Source organism: Fusarium falciforme, chromosome 1 (genome assembly GCF_026873545.1).
Source record: "Fusarium falciforme chromosome 1, complete sequence".
NCBI lineage: Eukaryota > Fungi > Ascomycota > Sordariomycetes > Hypocreales > Nectriaceae > Fusarium > Fusarium falciforme.
Genome location: NC_070544.1, coordinates 5,693,781 through 5,711,701, shown reverse-complemented (window position 1 = coordinate 5,711,701; position 17,921 = coordinate 5,693,781). Strand labels below are relative to the sequence as shown.

The window sequence follows — 17,921 nt, the reverse complement described above, 5'->3', positions numbered from 1 at the left end:
CTACCTTGTCTGCGTCTCAAGTCCAATAACGATGCCATCGGGGGGAAACTAGGAGATATGATATGATTATGGGGTCCGAAGATCCGAAGGCTCCACGCTGGTCAAGTTTAGTTGTTGTAGATTTGACGCCGTCCCGGGTAGGATGTGTGAGTCCCCTCTCGATACCTCCATACGATCTAAGTACCCAAACTCGCAGAACACGGTAGTCAACTTAACAAGGTGTACACATCATAAGGAAAACTGTCATGAACAAACTCAACAAACCTTGAAGCCGGGTTTCGGGCAATATAAAATAAATAACAAGCATGGTTAACACGAACCAACCATCTTCCCCGCTCCTATCGTGGCCAGAGATCACAGCCGCAAAACCAATCATGAAGCTCTGGGTCATCTTCCTGGGCGTTACCACATTCTTCCCCTTCGGTTTAACCGTCTCCGTCGGTCCCACGCCATTGTTTTGCGCGTCAGCTACCGACTATTGCAGAGTGGGTGAGAGTCCATCCATGTGCGAGTGCTGCGGAAGTCACGTTGTACGTATCATCTAGCCGCAAAATGTCGACTAGGCCGCTAACCAGACCGACCTCTAAAGATGACCTGTGTGGAAAGAAAGGCCATTGGCTTGGAGAGATGGTACCCTGACGATCCCAAGTGTACGTCCTTTTTCTTGATCAACCCCAGAATGCCCGGCCCGAGATTGGGTATGAATGAGCTGCTAACTGGTTGTGTCTAGTGAACGGTTGGTATCTCAGGGCTAAGCCGTGCCCTTTGCATCCATCGATAGTGAGTTGCGTTGATGGAGAATGTAACCCAGACGCACTAGGCTCTTGACCGGCAAGAGGATTTCCCTACATCACTCCGGAAGTTCTGGCTTCCAAAACTGTAATGTTGTCAAGTTTGAGTCTTGAAAGGGAACCTAGTATCTTGACGGCACATCTTGGCCGGACACACTTCCAGGGATAGTAATTGGTTCTTGTCAATAACACCGCTTTTACTCTGATACCGGGTATCCAAGTTATTCAGTCAACTCGGCTCTGCATCATCGACGAAGCAGTTGCTTCATCTTGCATATACGGCAAAAAAGATGACTCTCATCCCGCCACATCATTCGCAGTTGCCGTTGGAGAAGTTCGTCGCAGTCCAAGGTTAAGACGGACTAGAAACAGTGTCAGGAGATGATTGGATCATGGAGGGTGGGTGGGTGATTGCCTCTCTCAACTGTGCATGTTGAAACACCCTGCACCATGCTGCGTGTGCCTGTTTACCAGGATGACGGAACTAGCAGAGCTAAAAGCTTCACCCGAACAGGAGCGGTCAGATGTCAAAGCGATTGGGTTCCCGCTGACTGGTTCCCCCCCGTGGTCTCCCGGATTAGACGGGCCCGCCTCGTGCTGGCGTTGTCAAGTTGAAAAAGCCGTGGACCGGGGGAAATGCTAGTGGCAGGTTTGGGCCTCCTGTCGTGGCAGTCAGTCATTTGCATCCATCCATTCCAGGGTCGTCCCGACAGTTTAGCTTGTACAGCTGTCACGGAGCGGAGAGAGAGGACAAAGAAAAAAAGATACACGAGAGAGCCATGCTTTCCGGCATCGTCCTGGGCCGGACCCCCCTACTCGGTACCTACCTGGGCCGCCTCATGCAGGCCGTGGCTTCACCGCTCAACGGGGGCGGTCAGGGCGTCGGGCGACCCAGCTGGCTGGATGTGCATCCCCCGAGTAAGTAGATTGGCGGCTGATCATTTGCTGGATTGGACGGGGGGCAGGGGTTGGTTTCTTGGGTTCAGAGGCCCGCGGGCGAATCAAAAGTCATCCGCCACACGAAGGGAACAAGTCGAAAAGACGGTAAATGGGAGAAAAGCTGGCGGGTTGCATCCCCGCGCTTTAGAAGCCGAAAACGAACGTTTGCAGAAGCCATCTCTTTCCGCCTTTGCAAGATGCAGTTTGACCTCCCATGCAGGATGGAAAGCAAGGGGTTACTTGGTACCTGTGTGCCTGTGCCTTGTGCCTGTCTTGTCTCTGCCAGCGTGCGCAGGTGTACGCGCGCTTGTTGCTTTTGTGCTTGCTTGTGCATATCCATCCTAGAAGTGAAGTGTAGTTCTCACCGACTTCACACCGAAAACGGCCAATCTCTACCAGCTTTGAATAATCCTCACCCGCTGAGAGGAGTCAGTCCCGTCGTCGGGTCTGACTTGGGTTGCCGTTGTCACAGTCACAGTCACAGCCCAGCCCAGTCCAGCCCATCGCAGCCCGCCACTCTCACCAAGCAAGTAGCGGCGTGCCGTCCAGCCCAAGCCAAGGTTTATTGAGAACCGCCTTATTTTTGCCCCCTTCCCTGCCCGCCTCTTTCCTCTCTTCCTCTTCCCTACTTAATTCTCTTTGCTTGCTGCATCATCCCGCGTCGTTTTCTTTTTTTGTTTTGCCATTCCATTGTCACGTCACGTTTGAGAAGTGTGCGTGGCTTTGTTGGGGCAAACTTATAAATTAAAGAGAGAAAAAAAAAAAGTCTTGCTCTCATCCGTTCATCCATTCCGACCTTCTCTCTCTCTTCCACCCAACCTCTGTGTTGCCCACTCAGGCCCATCCATTCATCCACATTGGTCGGCTCCGACTCCGCTACTCTTCCTCTCGTGGTGTTTCTGCAACTCTCTCAACTCAATTCCTCCATCTGCGCCAACGTTTGATCTCATCGTCGACAACTCAATTCGGCCAGCCTACGGACAACCTTGGCAGAGCCGCAAGAACCGAAACCCAGGACGTGACGTGGTTTTTCTTCACGGTTACTCTCAGACCGCTGCTCGCTTGCGTCTCACCTCATGTTTCGACGATACGCGCTCGGCTTTTCGAGCGTCGGACGACAGCTCTCTACCATGAACTCTGGAACTCCTGTCGAGGACACCATCCGGGCCAAGGCAAGTCTTGACTTTTGTTGCTGTTGTAAGCATAATGCGCTCAGTTGCTGACCTCATTCCAAGATCACCGCCGCCTTTGATCCTCAGACACTAGAGATCTACAATGACTCTCATCTGCATGCTCATCACAAGCCCATGCAAGGCAGCACCTCCAGCGAGACCCACTTCCGGTAAGAGTTTCTGGTCTTGTTGTTGTCTGAGCCTCCGCCTTCTCCCGGAGTGATTCATCTTCACTCTGTTTTCCTGGTGGCATCGTCTCATTCTTGCCGCCGTCCCATGGCCTCGTTCTACATGTACCTTGTCCTTCCATGGATGTTTCCATGCCGCCTATCCCCGGACCCTCTCTCACACCACCGCCAACCCAGCCCTGCATCAGCATCAACCCCTGGTTCAGGCTAAAAAAGATGCATGTTGCTGACACGTGACAGACTTGTCATCACATCCGACGCCTTCACCTCCAAGATGCAGCCCGCCCGCCACCGAATGGTCTACGCCCTGCTGCGTGACGAGATGGCCCTTGAGGGTGGAATCCACGCCCTGCAGCTCCGCACCATGACCCCCGAGGAGGAAGAGCGCCACAAGGCCAAGAAGGAGGCCGAAGCTAGGGCCGCCACCGCCGCCGAGGAGGAAGCTGAGACTTGAACGTCGACCAAGTAATGATTCGACAATGATGACTCTTCTAATGATTAAGGATTATGGATTACGACTGAAGCTGAACTGGACCGGAACTCAAAAAACAACAACAGAGTGTTGAAATGCACCAAACCAACCAACCAACCGATGAAACCAACCAACCACACGGGGAAAAACATCGAGGGCGAAAGATCACAGTCGAGATGGGCAGCGAAGTCGTTCGTGCCACGGAGTTTTAGGATGGATCAAGAGAAAAACAAAAGATTGCAGGATACCCCGTGCATGAGACACGCTTAGGAGGAACGGCGATTTGGAACAGGCGAATTCTCCTTTTTTTCTTCTTTAATCACCCCAAGATCGAGACACCCCCCAGGTTTTTCTTTTGAAGCAAACCGCCAAAACAAAAGCTCCCCGGGAGCTCTCGAATCCTGGAACAAAGTTGGCCAGCCAGTCAACTTAATTAAGCCAGGCCACAGTCGAGCCAAGCTAGCTTACCATAGACATGTTGCCCACGCACAATAGACAGTTCTTTCCGCCAAAGAATCGCCTCGAGATCTGGTTTTCTTTTCGCTCAACTACCTATAGGATACACTTCTTGGCCTCGCTTTTCTGCGACTGGATATACATCTCGCCTATTTTCTCCGCTACTCCACTACACAGCGTGCTAATAAACCATGACAGTTAAAGATAAACGATTCCCCTGGGTATCAGTTCAACACCAACACAAGACCTGACCTCGGAACGCCGGCACTAAACACCTTGCATGTCAAAAACACTCATAGCAGCTCCATGACGCCTCAAACATGTGCAACAAACCTACTCGAACCGACTACTGCTCCGCGTACTACGCCCATCCGCCCCGTTCAACGACCTCCTTTTGAAATGCTCCCTGAGTCTTGCGCGCTCCTCGGCACTGCGCCCACCTGGCGTCGCGCTGAGTCTGCTTGAAGAGAGTCTCTCAAAGTACTGCGACGTCCGAGGTGCCCGCGATCTTGTAGATGGCGTCGCGATGGTGGACGGCGGCGCCATGGACGTTCTGGGGATCTGAGGTGAGGGCGGGGCGGGAGCCTGAGTCAGAATCTCTCGGGGACGCGATGAGACCGGTGGTGGCGCTTTCACGACGGGCCTTCGAGGCCTGGAAGCAGACGATAGTGCTGGCGCTGCCATCGGCCTTTGCTTCAGCCCTGATTTGTCTGAGACCTTGGATGACGGCTGTCGCGAAGGAGCCGGTTTCGACAGTGCGGGAGTTGCTGGCGCATCAATATCCATGGCTCCGTCGATGCTCAAACGGGCAGGCTGCTTTGATCCCGCACCTCCTTTGCTACGCCAGCGCTGAGACACCTTGTCAGACGGGGCACTGGGATTCGACACGACATCATCATCAGATTCTGACTCGTGATCCGAGCTCGTGTATATGCTAATGTCATCGGCCTTCATCATGGTCATGCTCGCCTTGGCCACCTCCTCGGGGTAAGACTTGAGGATGAAGCTGAGGTTGCCCCGGTTCACCACGTACTGACTGTAAGTGGGCTTCTCAGACAGTTTGTTGAACCACTCAATCGCGACCAGGGTTTTTTGCTTGCCCTTCGCGCTCTCGACGTACTCCTTGTAATCTTCTGTGAAGGCACGGATGAAGTCGTCATACAGATAGTCCCTCAGTTTCTTCCGTCGACGGAGCCAGTTGAGATAGACACAAGCAATGACAAAGCTCATTTTGGTGCCTGCTTCCTTCCGACCCCAGTCGTCCTCTGCGAACAATGGATAGTGGTGGAGGAAGACTTCGTACGGTTCCTTACTTGCTGAGGGACCAATGCACAGTGGCGGACAGACCTTGCTCTGTGACCCCTGACGACCATTCACCTGCACGGGCGAGGTTTCCACCTGGGGCTGAGCGTCTGATTGTTGCGCGGCGACTGGTTTCTGGCTACTTCGTTTCATGGGGGTTTTGGCGTTCTGGTGAACTTCGGGTGCTTCAATGGATTGCATGATAGATTCACCTTCCTGATTCGAAGGCTCCGCCACCGGCGGCTCATCATCCGATCGCATTGATTCATTGGCGTCGTGATCGGACTCGTTCTCCTCAATGGATTGTATGACAGAGTCCTGTGTCGCAGTCGTTTTCAGAGTGGCAGGGATGATCGAGTCGGACGATGTTGGGATGGAGCTCTCGACAGTCGCAAATGTCTTTGTTGCTGGTAGGCGGTTCGGCATGTGATGGACCTTTTTCTCCGTATCCCCAACATTGATGCCTTTGAATATTCGCCGGGACTGCCGTTTTTTGGTGGTAGCAAGTTCTTGACATGTCTCCCTTGGGGCAACGACAGTGTTTGGAATAATGGGTTGGGTGGGATTAGACGGTTGCGCACATGGCGGTGTAGCCATTGGCTTGCTGGAAATCGGCATAGGAAACGGAGCAGTTGGTTCGAGGCGAGCTGCTGTCCGATTAACGGGGGCGCCGGGTTGCGGCATGCCCTGGGGGATCTCGGTTTCTAATTCGTTATCGGATTCGTCCTCAGACGGTTCAGAAGGACTGCGCCTTTTTAGGGGAGGGTCCCGAGCTGCCTTAGGCGTTTCCTGAATCATCGAAGACTGGACCGTCGTTGTATTGATGGCCACATGAATCGACTTGGAGGGGCCAGGTCGAGTGGGAGATGACTCCCAGGAGATTTCTCGTTCGGGCGACGATTGTGCTGACTCCTCCGAGTCCTCCCTTGGGGTATTTGTGATGCCATTGCGCATGCGCTTGCTATTCGTAGATGCCACGACACTTCCATTTCGCTTTCGTGACTTTGGCGTAGAACTGTCGATGGCCGCTTTCTGGGCCGTGTAGGCCTCCTTCACCGTCTGCAAGACATGCCCTGGGACATGCGCAAGCCCATGAGGCGTATTCTTCAGGTCGACCGCCCAGGAATCCGAGTCCTCCAGTAGCTCCTTCTGATCCCGCGGGATGTTCGTCAAATTGCGTCGTCTGAAGAGGTCGGTGACGTCCTCCGGAGGGGACGAGGTAAAAGACATTCGCCCGACAGATTGCCCGACGCCACTGGCGAAGGGCGTTACATCTGCTTTACCGTGATACTCGATGAAGTGGAAGCGAGGAGATGCAAGACAATCGGGACAATCGACGGATAGGGGCGGGCGGTATTCGGCTACAGTGGTGCGCGGGAGAGGTGAGAGCGAGGATCGCGACAGGCCTTGGCTCGTCGCGACAAGGGATTTGCCTCGATGACGCTCAAGAGAACTCTTGGTGCGAAACAAATAGTAGGGTGCGGACGGATATGTAGCGCGACGCGACGGGTAATTTTGGGCCGCGTCGTCGGAATCTGCGGGGTCTGGTTGGGGAGGGAGCCCTTGCGTGGCAGGCTGGCTCGTGCTTGATCGGGGCTAAGTACTCGGTACTTGAGTGGGCTCCCAGGGTGGCGGTGAAGATAGGGTCGTATTGTATCGGGTACTCCCAAGTCGTTAGCGCCTGTCGCTGCCTACCAGGGTCTGACGCCATCACGCATCCAACTTGGACGCCCCAAGCTTGCTCTTGACCTTTGAACTTGACGACGCACAGCCGTGATTAGCTGCGCGGGACAGCATTCCTTCGGCGCCCGATGGACGCTGCTACTGCTCTTTCGTCATCTTGCCGAGCTTGACTTGCCTGTCTCAAACTCCAACCCGTCTATGCGACACACGACGTTAGCCTGGCGCCGTCCCGCCTCCCAAGCCCAAGCCCTTGCCGGTGTCCTTGTTTCCCCACGACGTCCTCACCGATCAGCGAACCCTGAAGATCGGCTGTGTCTTGTGGTGGCCACTTTCCAGTGACGAGGTGTTGACTTACTCTTTGAAACATTCTCGAGGCCACCATGCTGCCGACATCTCGAGCTTGCTTATGACGATAACGGGCAAACGTCACATGGAATGAGTCCTGGGCTTCCAGGGCCTTGCAACTGACGATTGTTTTGCTGTTGTTTATCAACGTTTGACTCGACAACTCCCGAGCCGACCTCGAACTCTCCAACGTCTTCTACCTCGATCCATAAAACACAAACAAACATCATGTCGGGGGCTGCTTCGGCATCTTCTCCTTCGGCAAGCTCACCGGTCCGAACCCGCCGCGATTCCATCAACTCTATATCCGCCGCTTCTACCACCGACAAGGGCCAACTTGCCCACACACTTGACAAGATACACACCTCTGCGAGCCAGTGTGACTCTCTCACCACCTTCAACGACTTTGCACCGCCCCCTACAGCGGCTCCAACCTCCGAAAACAAAGGGACTGCAGGCGATCTGGTGCAGCAAGGATTTAGCGGTCTCTACAGCCGACTGAGGGAAGCTGTGGGTGCTGGAGGCTCTTCAAAAGCACCGCAAGAGCAAGCAGTGTCAGAAAAATCGGAACCCTCTTCAAAGCGGACGTCGATCGTTGGAAACCATGCCTCGAAAGCTTCAATCAGCTCGCTTAGTCGGGCTGACACAGGCGCAACCTTGTCCACTACTTCATCCCAAATCCCCCTCACGACTGATGGAGGCTCGCTTAACGCCGGTGTAGCTGCTGAGACACGTTCACAGCAATCTCAATCCTCGAAACCATCGAGTATCAGTCTCATGTCAGCGCAAAAGTCCAACACCACCAGTCGTCAGAGCTTTTCCGGAAAGGCACCCAGCTCTATTGCTGTCGATCCTACGATCGCTCCTGTTACGGTGCACAGGGATGCTAGCCATAGTACCCTACGCACTGAGGAAAGTGGTGGCATGGGCTCAAGTCGAAAGAGTATCAGCAGCAGGGCCGATCTCCAGGCCCACCTCTCGACAGCTGAATCGTCGGCCAACTTGTACGACTTGAAAGACGGAAAACTACCACCCAGATCAAAGCGGGACGACACCTCGAGTATTGACGAAAGTCTCAAAAGCCCAACAAGTCCAAGGCATCCTCGTGCTCCTTCAATACAGACTCGAAGTGTTCGTAGCCCGTCCATTACCTCGTCCTTGTTATCTCCCGACAGCATCAGAAGGAAGCCTGCAGTCATTGATCGGATCAGCCGGTCGAGGTCCCCTGGTGGCCAAGACTCAAGAGAATCTTCTTTGGACCGAGGAACTGCAGAGCCCAGCCGCATCAGCACCGTTGCCCACGATTCTGTGTGCCATGAGTCCTTCTCACAGGGCCCAAAGCCGCAGAAAATGGCGTCGGGCGATCTTAGGATACCTGGCACAGCCACCAGCAATGATGAGGCCTCTGAGCAGGTCAACGCACAGCTCACACGAATGCGCAAGCAAGTTTTGAGCAAGGAGTTCTGGATGAAGGACGACACCGTCAAGGAGTGCTTCCTTTGCCAAACTCCTTTCACCGCATTCAGAAGAAAACATCACTGTCGAACCTGTGGCTGTATCTTCGACTCAAAATGTACTACGGTCATATCGGGAGAGAAATTCGGTGTGCAGGGTTCACTGCGTGTTTGCAAGCGGTGTCTCGATGTCATCACCAAGCGTTTCGATGGGAGTGGTTCCGACGACTCAGGAGATGAGCAGTCCTTTATGCCGAGATTCTTTGGCACCAACCATGCCAAGACCCCCAGCAATGCCAGTCAATCAAAGGCAAGAGAGAGGGAGCCTGAATCCGGAGTTGCATCAGAAGGCTCAGAAGACTCCCGGCCTGTATCTACCCCCATGATGACTATTCCTGCAACACGCCGCATCGGGGAATCTCGTACCGCTGCCGTCCTTGAAATCGACGCACCTCAGCTCAGCAGACCAGGCTCATCACGATCACTCAAATCGCTGACTGGGCGCCCTCACTCTTCTGCAGGCCACAAACGACACCATTCCAAGCACAGTGGCTTCCTCGGACGCTTCAAGCCTGCCCCTGAGGAGAGGGCTCCCTTCCGGCGAGGAATTGACGATGAGAATGCTAAGAAGCCAAAGTTTCCTGCCTTTCATGCCGATAATATCATTGATCCGGAGCTGGCTGATTACATGTCCGACGAGTCAAGTGAGGACGAGCAGATGGGCATTTTTGCAACAATGACTGGCGACTTGCAGCCTGGAAGTCTAGGCGACGACAAGTCGGAACTCGCACCTTATGTGAACGCTGGTAGGAAGTATCGTCACAGAGCAGGCGAGAAGAGCATCAGCGGGATGAGTTTCGTAAGCAGAGGGGGATTCGATGAACTTCCCAGCAGCCTCGTTGGGCATCGACGGGCACCGAGGCGGCGTAACACCAGCAACGTCAGCGGCAGTATGCATCATCTCCCGTCGCCACGCCCGAAATCTGCCGTGTACAAGGGACCGTCACAATCGTCCGAGATGCTCTTTTCTCTGGACACTCCCCATCAAAGTGGAAATCAGATCACTAGGAGTGATTCGCTGCAGCACAAGAAAGTGCCCAAAGCCGAACTCAACTCGTCCAGCCTGAGACACGTCGACAAGCTCTTGCATCAGCTACTGGACGATGCCGAAATATCAAACCCACCAGCATGGCAGAAGGCACTGGTCCCGATCCTTCTGCGGGCAACAGACGACGTGGATCCAGACGTGGCCAAGGGAGAAGACATGGACATTCGGCACTATGTCAAGCTGAAAAGAATCCCTGGAGGTAAGCCTGGCGACACGGCCTACATTTCTGGGGTCGTTTTCACCAAGAATCTGGCCCTCAAGAGCATGCCCCGCAGGATCACCAATCCACGAGTGCTGCTTGTCACATTCCCTATTGAGTATCAACGGCACCAACAGCATTTTATGAGCTTGCAGCCCGTCATCGAGCAGGAAAAGGAGTTTCTGCGAGTTGTGGTTCAGAGGATCACCAATCTTCGCCCTCAAGTTCTCCTTGCTGAGAAGAGCATCTCGGGTGTTGCGTTGCAGTATCTCTCCGAGGCGAACATCTCAGTGGCCTACAATGTTAAGCACACGGTCATTGAGGCGGTCGCTCGGTGTGCTGAGACGGACATCATCTCTTCCCTAGACATGCTGGCCTTGCCCGTACAGATTGGACGATGCTCTAGTTTTGAAGTCAGGACGTTTGTGAACAATGACTATCCGGGCCGCAAGAAGTCGTACATCTTCTTGTCTGGTTGCACGCCGGAGCTTGGCTGCACCATTGCCCTACGCGGCGCCAACAGCGTGGTGCTGTCCAAGGTCAAGCACATCATGGAGTTCATGGTCTATGTCGTCTACAACCTTAAGCTTGAGTCGAGCCTCCTTCGAGATGAATCGATCGAGCCTCCGGAAGGTGGCGACTCCATGACAAGCTCTTTGCATCTTCTGGGTGATAGCATCAGGTCGTTGAGCGTCAACAGCGTCGATCATTCTAAGGACGGTCCAGCTGTCGTGGTCAATCAGCCTCCAGGAGAGAGCGAGCCGCCTTCGCAAACAACTGTGGACAGCGCTAGCATTGCTGGAACGGATGAAACTGGATCTTTGAATCAATCTGGGCAACTTGCCCAAGAACGCGCCAGACTCGTTTCTCTCCAGGAGCACGACCCCGTTGTACAGGATCAGACCAGCCAAGTCCCGGATGATGTCCCTATGCCCACATACTACAGCGACATGGTGGCCAAGTATGAGACCAAGATCCTGTCTGCCTCGCCGTATGTCAAGTTCACGCAGCCATATCTGCTGATGAAGGCTCGCGAACAGGAGAGACGACTGCTCTACCTGCGAAGACTCCGCGACCACGACTACTACGAAGAGAAGGGCGACCCGGAGAAAGCAGAGCCGCAGCGCTTCCAGCTTATCAAGCCCGAGATGGTCGAGGAGATTGGTCAGAAGGCGCCACAACAGATCATGGAGATTCTTCGCGCTGTCCACGATGCTGAGTACGACAAAGCCTTGTACAACTACGAAACCCATACCCGTCAGTGGGAGACGTACATCCAAGGTAACCTCGATCTGTTCGATCCCTACTCGCATCAGAACATTGTTGTTCTGTACTCAGTCATCTGCACCGAGACAAAGATCCCATGCACCGAGCCATCTCTGGTCGCCATCAACTTCTACGATGAGCAGCACATTGACACCGGCATGGACCCTGACTGTACCTTGGGACAGTACATTGAGGATCTCGCATATACCATGGACCAGGTCTGCACATCAAACGGCTGCGAACGCAAGATGCTTCAGCACAACAGAACCTATGTACATGACCAGTCCCGAATCACGGTCTTTGTTGAGAATGTGCCCAACACATCGACACGGCCCGAGTTTGCAGATGGGATCACGATGTGGACGTACTGCAAAATTTGCAAGAAGGACACTGAAGAAACGCTCATGTCTGAGGCTACCTTCAAGTACTCTTTTGGTAAATACCTGGAGCTCCTTTTCTGGGGCCGCGGTCTCAGGATGAAGGACCTGCATGACTGTCCTCATGATCACCATCGAGACCACGTTAGGTACTTCGCCCTTCAAGATGCGAGAATTCGTATTCACTGGGACCCTATCGATCTGCTGGAGATCGTCGTGCCTCGAGCAAGAATCACCTGGAAAGTCACGAATGACCTGAAACTCAAGAACGAGATCTTTACCAGGATGGAGGAGAGATGGGCCAAGTTCATGACCTCGGTCAAGTCTAGGCTCATGTGCATCCGAATCGACAGTGTCCTGCCCGAGAAGGCCGAGCTTTGCAAGGCAGAGGTTGATCGCCTAACGGCAAAGGCCAGGGAAGACCAGCCGGCCATGGTGAAGAGACTACAAGACATCTATGTGAACTCCAAGTACTATGAGGTGGTGCCTTTCAACAGCATCGTCCGCGAGATGCTGGAGAAGGCGGGCGAGTGGGACCAGGCGTTTGCCACATTCGAAGCAGACTTCTTGGGTGACAAGGATATGCGCCAGTTGACCATCATGCAGCTCAAGAAGATGTTTACGGACAATGAGTCGAAGGAGTCACTTGCATCGAATGAAGGCACACCATCGACTGTTGATAGTGAGGAGCGGCCTTCGCAGACGTTTACTGAGGAAGAAGGGAAGAGCACTCAACCGACGGACTACACTGACAACACTAGCATGGAGGCCAGTGTCGCTTCAACAAAGCCTACCGAAGACAAGGAACCATCGCCTGAGGACGGCAAGGTTGATATCCCTGCTGAGGGGGCTATCGAGAGAGTAGAGCCATTGGACCTGGCTCGCACCCCATCGACAACTACCCACGAACCTCCTGATCTCTCTCAGCCAGAACCTGAACCAGTGGAAGAACCTGAGGTGCCTAAACCTTCAGAGCCCGAGGTTCCCAAATCTCCGGAGCCTCAGGATGTGCCAGCTCCACTATCACCATCTGTGCCTGGTGAGAGCTCCAAGACATCAGCCGAGCCGCTCACCCTTCCCGCGTCGTCCTTGCCTCCTCCCGGACAGTCCTTGTCGGAAAGAGTTGAACAACTGCGACGGGAGCAAGGCATTCAGCCAAACCAACCTAGCCATGGGGCCGCCACGCCACTTGCGGCTCTCCCGTCTCGTAAAGCAGGACATAGCATTTCACCTCCCATGGTCAGGGCGATCTCCCACCCCGCCCGCACACTGCCTAGAACACAGTCAGGGATTGGTAAGGGTCTCGGAATTAAGGAATCCAAGACGAATCCTCCTGAAAGCACCACCCCCGAGTCGTCTGCGGCCGAAGGTTCGATCAGAGTGGATAAGAAGCTCTCAGATCGTCTAGGCCTGAGCAACCTGAAGAACCGGGGCAAAGCCACTGCGTCGAGTATACCACGATTTGTTCACAAGAAGAGGGAATCAAAGGTATCAACTCTGGCGAGGCATTTTGAGCAGCTCAGTCGGGAATTTGAAAAGGAACGTATCCGAGACCGCAAGAAGCGTGCTGCGAGCATGCGTCAACCGCGAGCCATGCTCCCTAGGACCACCACCAAGGCCATTGTGGAGGTCTACGACGATGTGAATGAGGCTTTTGAGGAGCCAAGCCCTCCTGGTGAGAGTATTGCAGAGCGCGAGGCTGAGCAGCGATCTGTGAGCATCGCCTCGCGTCATTCTGATGCACCGACCAAGATGGAGCCTGCCAGCGAACCTCCAACTCCTGCCGAGCCGTCGTTCAAGATGGACGAACACCAACCAAAGGAGAAGGAAGAGACCACGGAAAAGGAGGGCAAGGAAGAGAAGGAAGAAAAGGAGGAGAATGACGACGCAACTGCCGCGACCACCAGCCAATGCCTCTCAGATGATGAGGAGAGAGGTGGTGACCTTGAGCACTCTGTTCCGGACGAGTATCTACACGACATTAAGGAGATTGCCGATTCTGTGGACGCGAGTGAGATTCCTCTAGAGCTGCCCAAGCACCAAAAGACCAGCTTGATGAAGTATCTCACCAACTTCTGGGCCGAACGCTCGGCAAGCGGTTGGCAGCCACTCGAATATCCTGTCAACGCGACTGACCACATTTTTGTCGACTCTGATATCATTGTTAGAGAGGATGAGCCTAGCTCCGTCATTGCTCTCGCTCTCAACAGTGAAGATTATCAGGGCAAGCTGGCTAACATCCGACGAGAAGCTCAGGAGGTCATGCAGCGTGAGGTTGAAAGTGGCGGCGACACCGAGCCCAAGTCTGCCCCCTCAGACGGCACTGACTGGGTGTCTGAGACGGAGCTGGAGAAGAGTCTACTCCGTGTCACAGGCACACATCTCAAGTACCAGTTCCGCGAGGGGTCTGCCACGATGACGTGCAAGATCTTTTACGCTGAACAGTTTGATGCACTGAGGAGGAAGTGCGGCGTTGCAGAGCGCATCGTCGAGTCGTTGTCCCGGTGTCTTAAGTGGGACTCCAAGGGCGGCAAGACCAAGTCTGTGTTTTTGAAGACGCTTGACGACAGACTGGTGTTAAAGGTAGGCTTCTTGTACCGTTTCTCTTGGGCGTATGCTAATCAACTCTCAGTCCCTCTCGCCTATTGAGACATCAGCGTTCTTGCGCTTCGCCCCAGGCTACTTCAACATCATGGCCGAAGCCCTGTTCCACGACCTCCCTTCTGTGATCGCCAAGATGTTGGGATTCTTCCAGGTCTTTATCAAGAACCCTGTCACTGGAACGGACATCAAGTTGGACCTGTTGATTACCGAGAACCTCTTCTACGACCGATCAGCAACCAGAATCTTTGATCTCAAGGGTTCTATGCGCAACCGCAAGATCCAGTCGACAGGAGAGCAGAATGAGGTGCTGCTTGACGAGAACATGGTCGAGTACATCTATGAGTCGCCGCTCTTTGCACGAGAGCATTCGAAGAAGCTGCTACGGGCTTCTGTGTGGAACGATACGCTGTTCCTGGCAAGACAGAACGTGATGGACTATTCCCTTATGATTGCCGTCGATGAGGCTCGCAAGGAGCTCGTGGTTGGCATCATTGACTGTATCCGCACGTACACATGGGACAAGAAGCTTGAGAGTTGGATCAAGGATCGCGGATTCGCTGGTGGAGGCCGCAACCGACCTACTGTGACGAGTCCGAAGGAGTACAAGTCCCGATTCCGAGAGGCGATGGCTAGGTATGTTTGTTATCTGCTCTACTATGCTTTCACGTCACTAACATACTGGCAGATACATCTTGCAAGCGCCCAACTGCTGGCACCTCTTTAATAATCCTCAGTACCCACACTACTATGGGCGGGCTAGGTTCGAGGAGCCTGAGATGCTTCGGTGAGGGAGTCAGCAAAAGTATATATACATGGAGGAGGAAGATAAATACCTAGGCATGGGGCGTGTGTTTCATGGAGAGCATTGTGTTGCATGTTTGACTCACATCTGCATGGAGGAGCATTCGTTAAGACAGGCTGGACTCGCGATTCTACAAGGTGGTTTCACATGATATATACTAGTGTTTAGATACCCTGATGCTAAAAACGAATCATACATGAAATATCTCATGATAGTTGTGGTCAATCTTGTGTTGAAGTCGTGATGTTTGGTTTTTTAGACGGGAAGCTGGGACACCGTCTCAGGCACCCACAGCACTAAAGGCCGCTATAACGTAGCGTTGCCACACCAAGTGGCTTGTCCTCGTCCCCGACATCATCACATCAACCTCTTCCGACCCATTCTCAAACTTGGTTTCCCTTCAGTATAAAACGGAAGCCAAATGTCAATAGATCTCAATTGGGAGGCGCTCACTAGCGGCCCCGATGGCGATGCCCTCGCCGAGCGCATCCGATCCTTCATTCATGACAAGTTTCAGACGGTGCCTCTGCCGCGCTTCATCCGCTCAGTGACGGTCCACGGCTTCGACTTTGGCACTATCCCCCCAACGCTGGAGCTCAAGGACATTACGGATCCTCTTCCGGACTTTTACGAGGAAGAATTTGACGATGACGACGACGACGAGAGCGAAGAGGAGCCCTCGCCGCCGCCACCACCTCCGGAACCTGAGAGGTTGAGGCCGGGACCTACGCCGCTGGGAGGGTATCGGAGGAGACCTGGCGGCGGGCTCAGGAGCGAGGTTTTGAGGAACGAGATGATGAGCCATGATCACGGAAGTCCGTTCTTGGGCACGTCCACGCCGGGGATTCTGGGGGGACCTGGATTGAGCTACTTTCAAGGCCATCTTGGCACGGGGACGCACACGCCTTTGGCTGCTGTTGCGAGTGCTCATCACACGAATTGGATGAGCGCGCCGGGTACACCTTATGAGATGAGGACGCCAAGTCATACTCGGAATCCGTCAACGAGCAGTATCATCTCTTTGGACAACTTTCACTCAAGCCTTGCGCCGCCTCTGCAGAATCTGCGTGAGAAGGGAAGTGTATCGACACTTGCGCCCACTTCAGCTGGCGCATCCAGACCACCTACGAGGGATACGCATCTCGGTGGTTCTGCCATTGTGGACGATGACGATGAGCCAGAGGAAGAGGAGGGTAGCCCGAGAAGGGAACCCCGCGTAGAGGATGTCCAGGCTGTCTTCAGAATACGCTATAACGGCGACATACGACTGCACCTCACGGCCGAGATTTTGCTCGATTATCCCATGCCCAGCTTCGTCGGCATCCCTCTCAAGCTCAACATCACAGGCTTGACTTTTGATGGCGTGGGAGTCCTAGCCAAGATTCGCAAGCGTGTTCACTTTTGCTTCCTCGGCCCAGACGATGCCCTCGCGGCCGTCGGCCCTGACAATGAGGATGGAGACGAGTCTGGCCAGACTAAAGCAGGCACCAAGAATGAGCATCACAAACCGAGGTTTGGAGGTCTGCTACAGGAAATCCGCGTGGAGAGCGAGATTGGTGAGCAGGATGGGGGTAAGCAGAGCTTGAAGAATGTGGGCAAGGTCGAGAGGTTTGTGCTGGAGCAGGTGAGACGCATCTTTGAGTCGGAGTTTGTGTATCCCAGTTTCTGGACGTTCCTGGTATAATGAATCATGGGCTACGAAACGATGGTTATGGGTATATTGAAAAAAAAAGGAGCCGTATCTCTGAAAGAGGCATGTACGATAGTTTCTACACAGGCGTAGGCATCATGTTGGGCTCTCCCCAGCGTCAAATCATACGTAGTCAAATCACGTCAAAGTCCGTCTAAACCCCTGATACGCCTGCTGAATATCCAACTCGAGCTCGCGGGCCTGGTGCTCGCTCAGCTCGTCGGTGGCCTTCATCTGGTTGAGGGTGATGAGCCACTGGACGATCTTGCCGCGGTTCTCAAAGTCCTTGTCGGTGACGCGGTTGACGGACTGGATCACGTCCGACAGGAGAGGGTGCAGCTGGTCCTTGGACAGGAGGCCGAGCTTGACGGCGTCGAGGAACGTGATGAACTCTTGGGTCGCCTCGAGGATGAGAACGCCGCTCGTGTTGTTTGCCGCGGCGGGGGCTGGAGCGGGGGCGGAGGAGGATGCGTCGATGGTTGTGGAGGGCATGCCGACGCGGATGCGCTCGGTGGCACGGGGGGCTTCGAGCTGTGTGGATGTCAGATTGAGTTGTTACTGCGGTTGAGAGAGCGCCGTACATCCCACCTGGCCTTGAACTCCTCAAGGCCCTGGAACTCGTTGGCGATGGTCTCATCGGCCAGCAGCGCCTTATACTGCCTCAGCGACCGCTCGCAGATCTCGGTGTACTCGGCCTCGGGGATGGCATCTTTCAGAAACGCCTTTTCGAGCTCGTCTAATGTGACAATAATACTAAAGAGCTCGGCGAGAGACTCTTGGAGATCACGCTCGGCGCGAGTATTGGTGAGCTTGACTTCCTACACGCGGTTAGCGGCGGTCGATGGCGACTTTGTGGTATCATACTTCGTCGAGGTTAATGGTCGCAGAAAGGCTCGTGTTCGGAACATAGCTATGCGGAGTAGGCGCATAGCCCTGTCGCGGGATCATGATGAACGAGGCATTGACTTCTTCAATCCCAACGCTGTCGCAACCTGGAAGCTCGAAGGTGGGATGGGATGGTTACGTAGGGACGCGGCAGAATGGCTACACCGCCTGCTGTTTCTGGTGGCTGC

General features: G+C 54.1%; 5 protein-coding genes across 5 annotated transcripts; 3 read left to right on the top strand and 2 right to left on the bottom strand.

The window, feature by feature from the left end:
- Positions 1 to 2,860: 2,860 nt before the first annotated feature.
- NCS54_00162900 (Hypothetical protein) lies at positions 2,861 to 3,544 on the top strand (the record flags this gene model as incomplete). The annotated part of the gene is made up of 3 exons (XM_053147251.1): positions 2,861 to 2,902; positions 2,966 to 3,072; positions 3,331 to 3,544. The coding sequence occupies 3 exons, from the start codon at positions 2,861 to 2,863 to the stop codon at positions 3,542 to 3,544; spliced, it is 363 nt and encodes a 120-aa protein (XP_053003226.1).
- Positions 3,545 to 4,493: 949 nt separating this feature from the next.
- Positions 4,494 to 6,550, bottom strand: NCS54_00162800 (Hypothetical protein; the record flags this gene model as incomplete). The annotated part of the gene is made up of 2 exons (XM_053147250.1): positions 4,494 to 4,747; positions 4,849 to 6,550. 2 exons carry the CDS (start codon positions 6,548 to 6,550, stop codon positions 4,494 to 4,496), a joined length of 1,956 nt encoding a protein of 651 aa, XP_053003225.1.
- A 1,026-nt stretch (positions 6,551 to 7,576) lies between these two features.
- NCS54_00162700 (1-phosphatidylinositol-3-phosphate 5-kinase) lies at positions 7,577 to 15,144 on the top strand (the record flags this gene model as incomplete). Its single annotated transcript, XM_053147249.1, has 3 exons — positions 7,577 to 14,335; positions 14,385 to 14,989; positions 15,042 to 15,144. 3 exons carry the CDS (start codon positions 7,577 to 7,579, stop codon positions 15,142 to 15,144), a joined length of 7,467 nt encoding a protein of 2,488 aa, XP_053003224.1.
- Positions 15,145 to 15,579: 435 nt separating this feature from the next.
- Positions 15,580 to 16,842, top strand: NCS54_00162600 (Mitochondrial distribution and morphology protein 12; the record flags this gene model as incomplete). Its single annotated transcript, XM_053147248.1, has 1 exon — positions 15,580 to 16,842. One exon carries the CDS (start codon positions 15,580 to 15,582, stop codon positions 16,840 to 16,842), a length of 1,263 nt encoding a protein of 420 aa, XP_053003223.1.
- A 144-nt stretch (positions 16,843 to 16,986) lies between these two features.
- On the bottom strand, positions 16,987 to 17,796 carry NCS54_00162500 (Vacuolar protein sorting-associated protein 28; the record flags this gene model as incomplete). The annotated part of the gene is made up of 3 exons (XM_053147247.1): positions 16,987 to 17,379; positions 17,430 to 17,666; positions 17,713 to 17,796. The coding sequence occupies 3 exons, from the start codon at positions 17,794 to 17,796 to the stop codon at positions 16,987 to 16,989; spliced, it is 714 nt and encodes a 237-aa protein (XP_053003222.1).
- Positions 17,797 to 17,921: the final 125 nt, after the last annotated feature.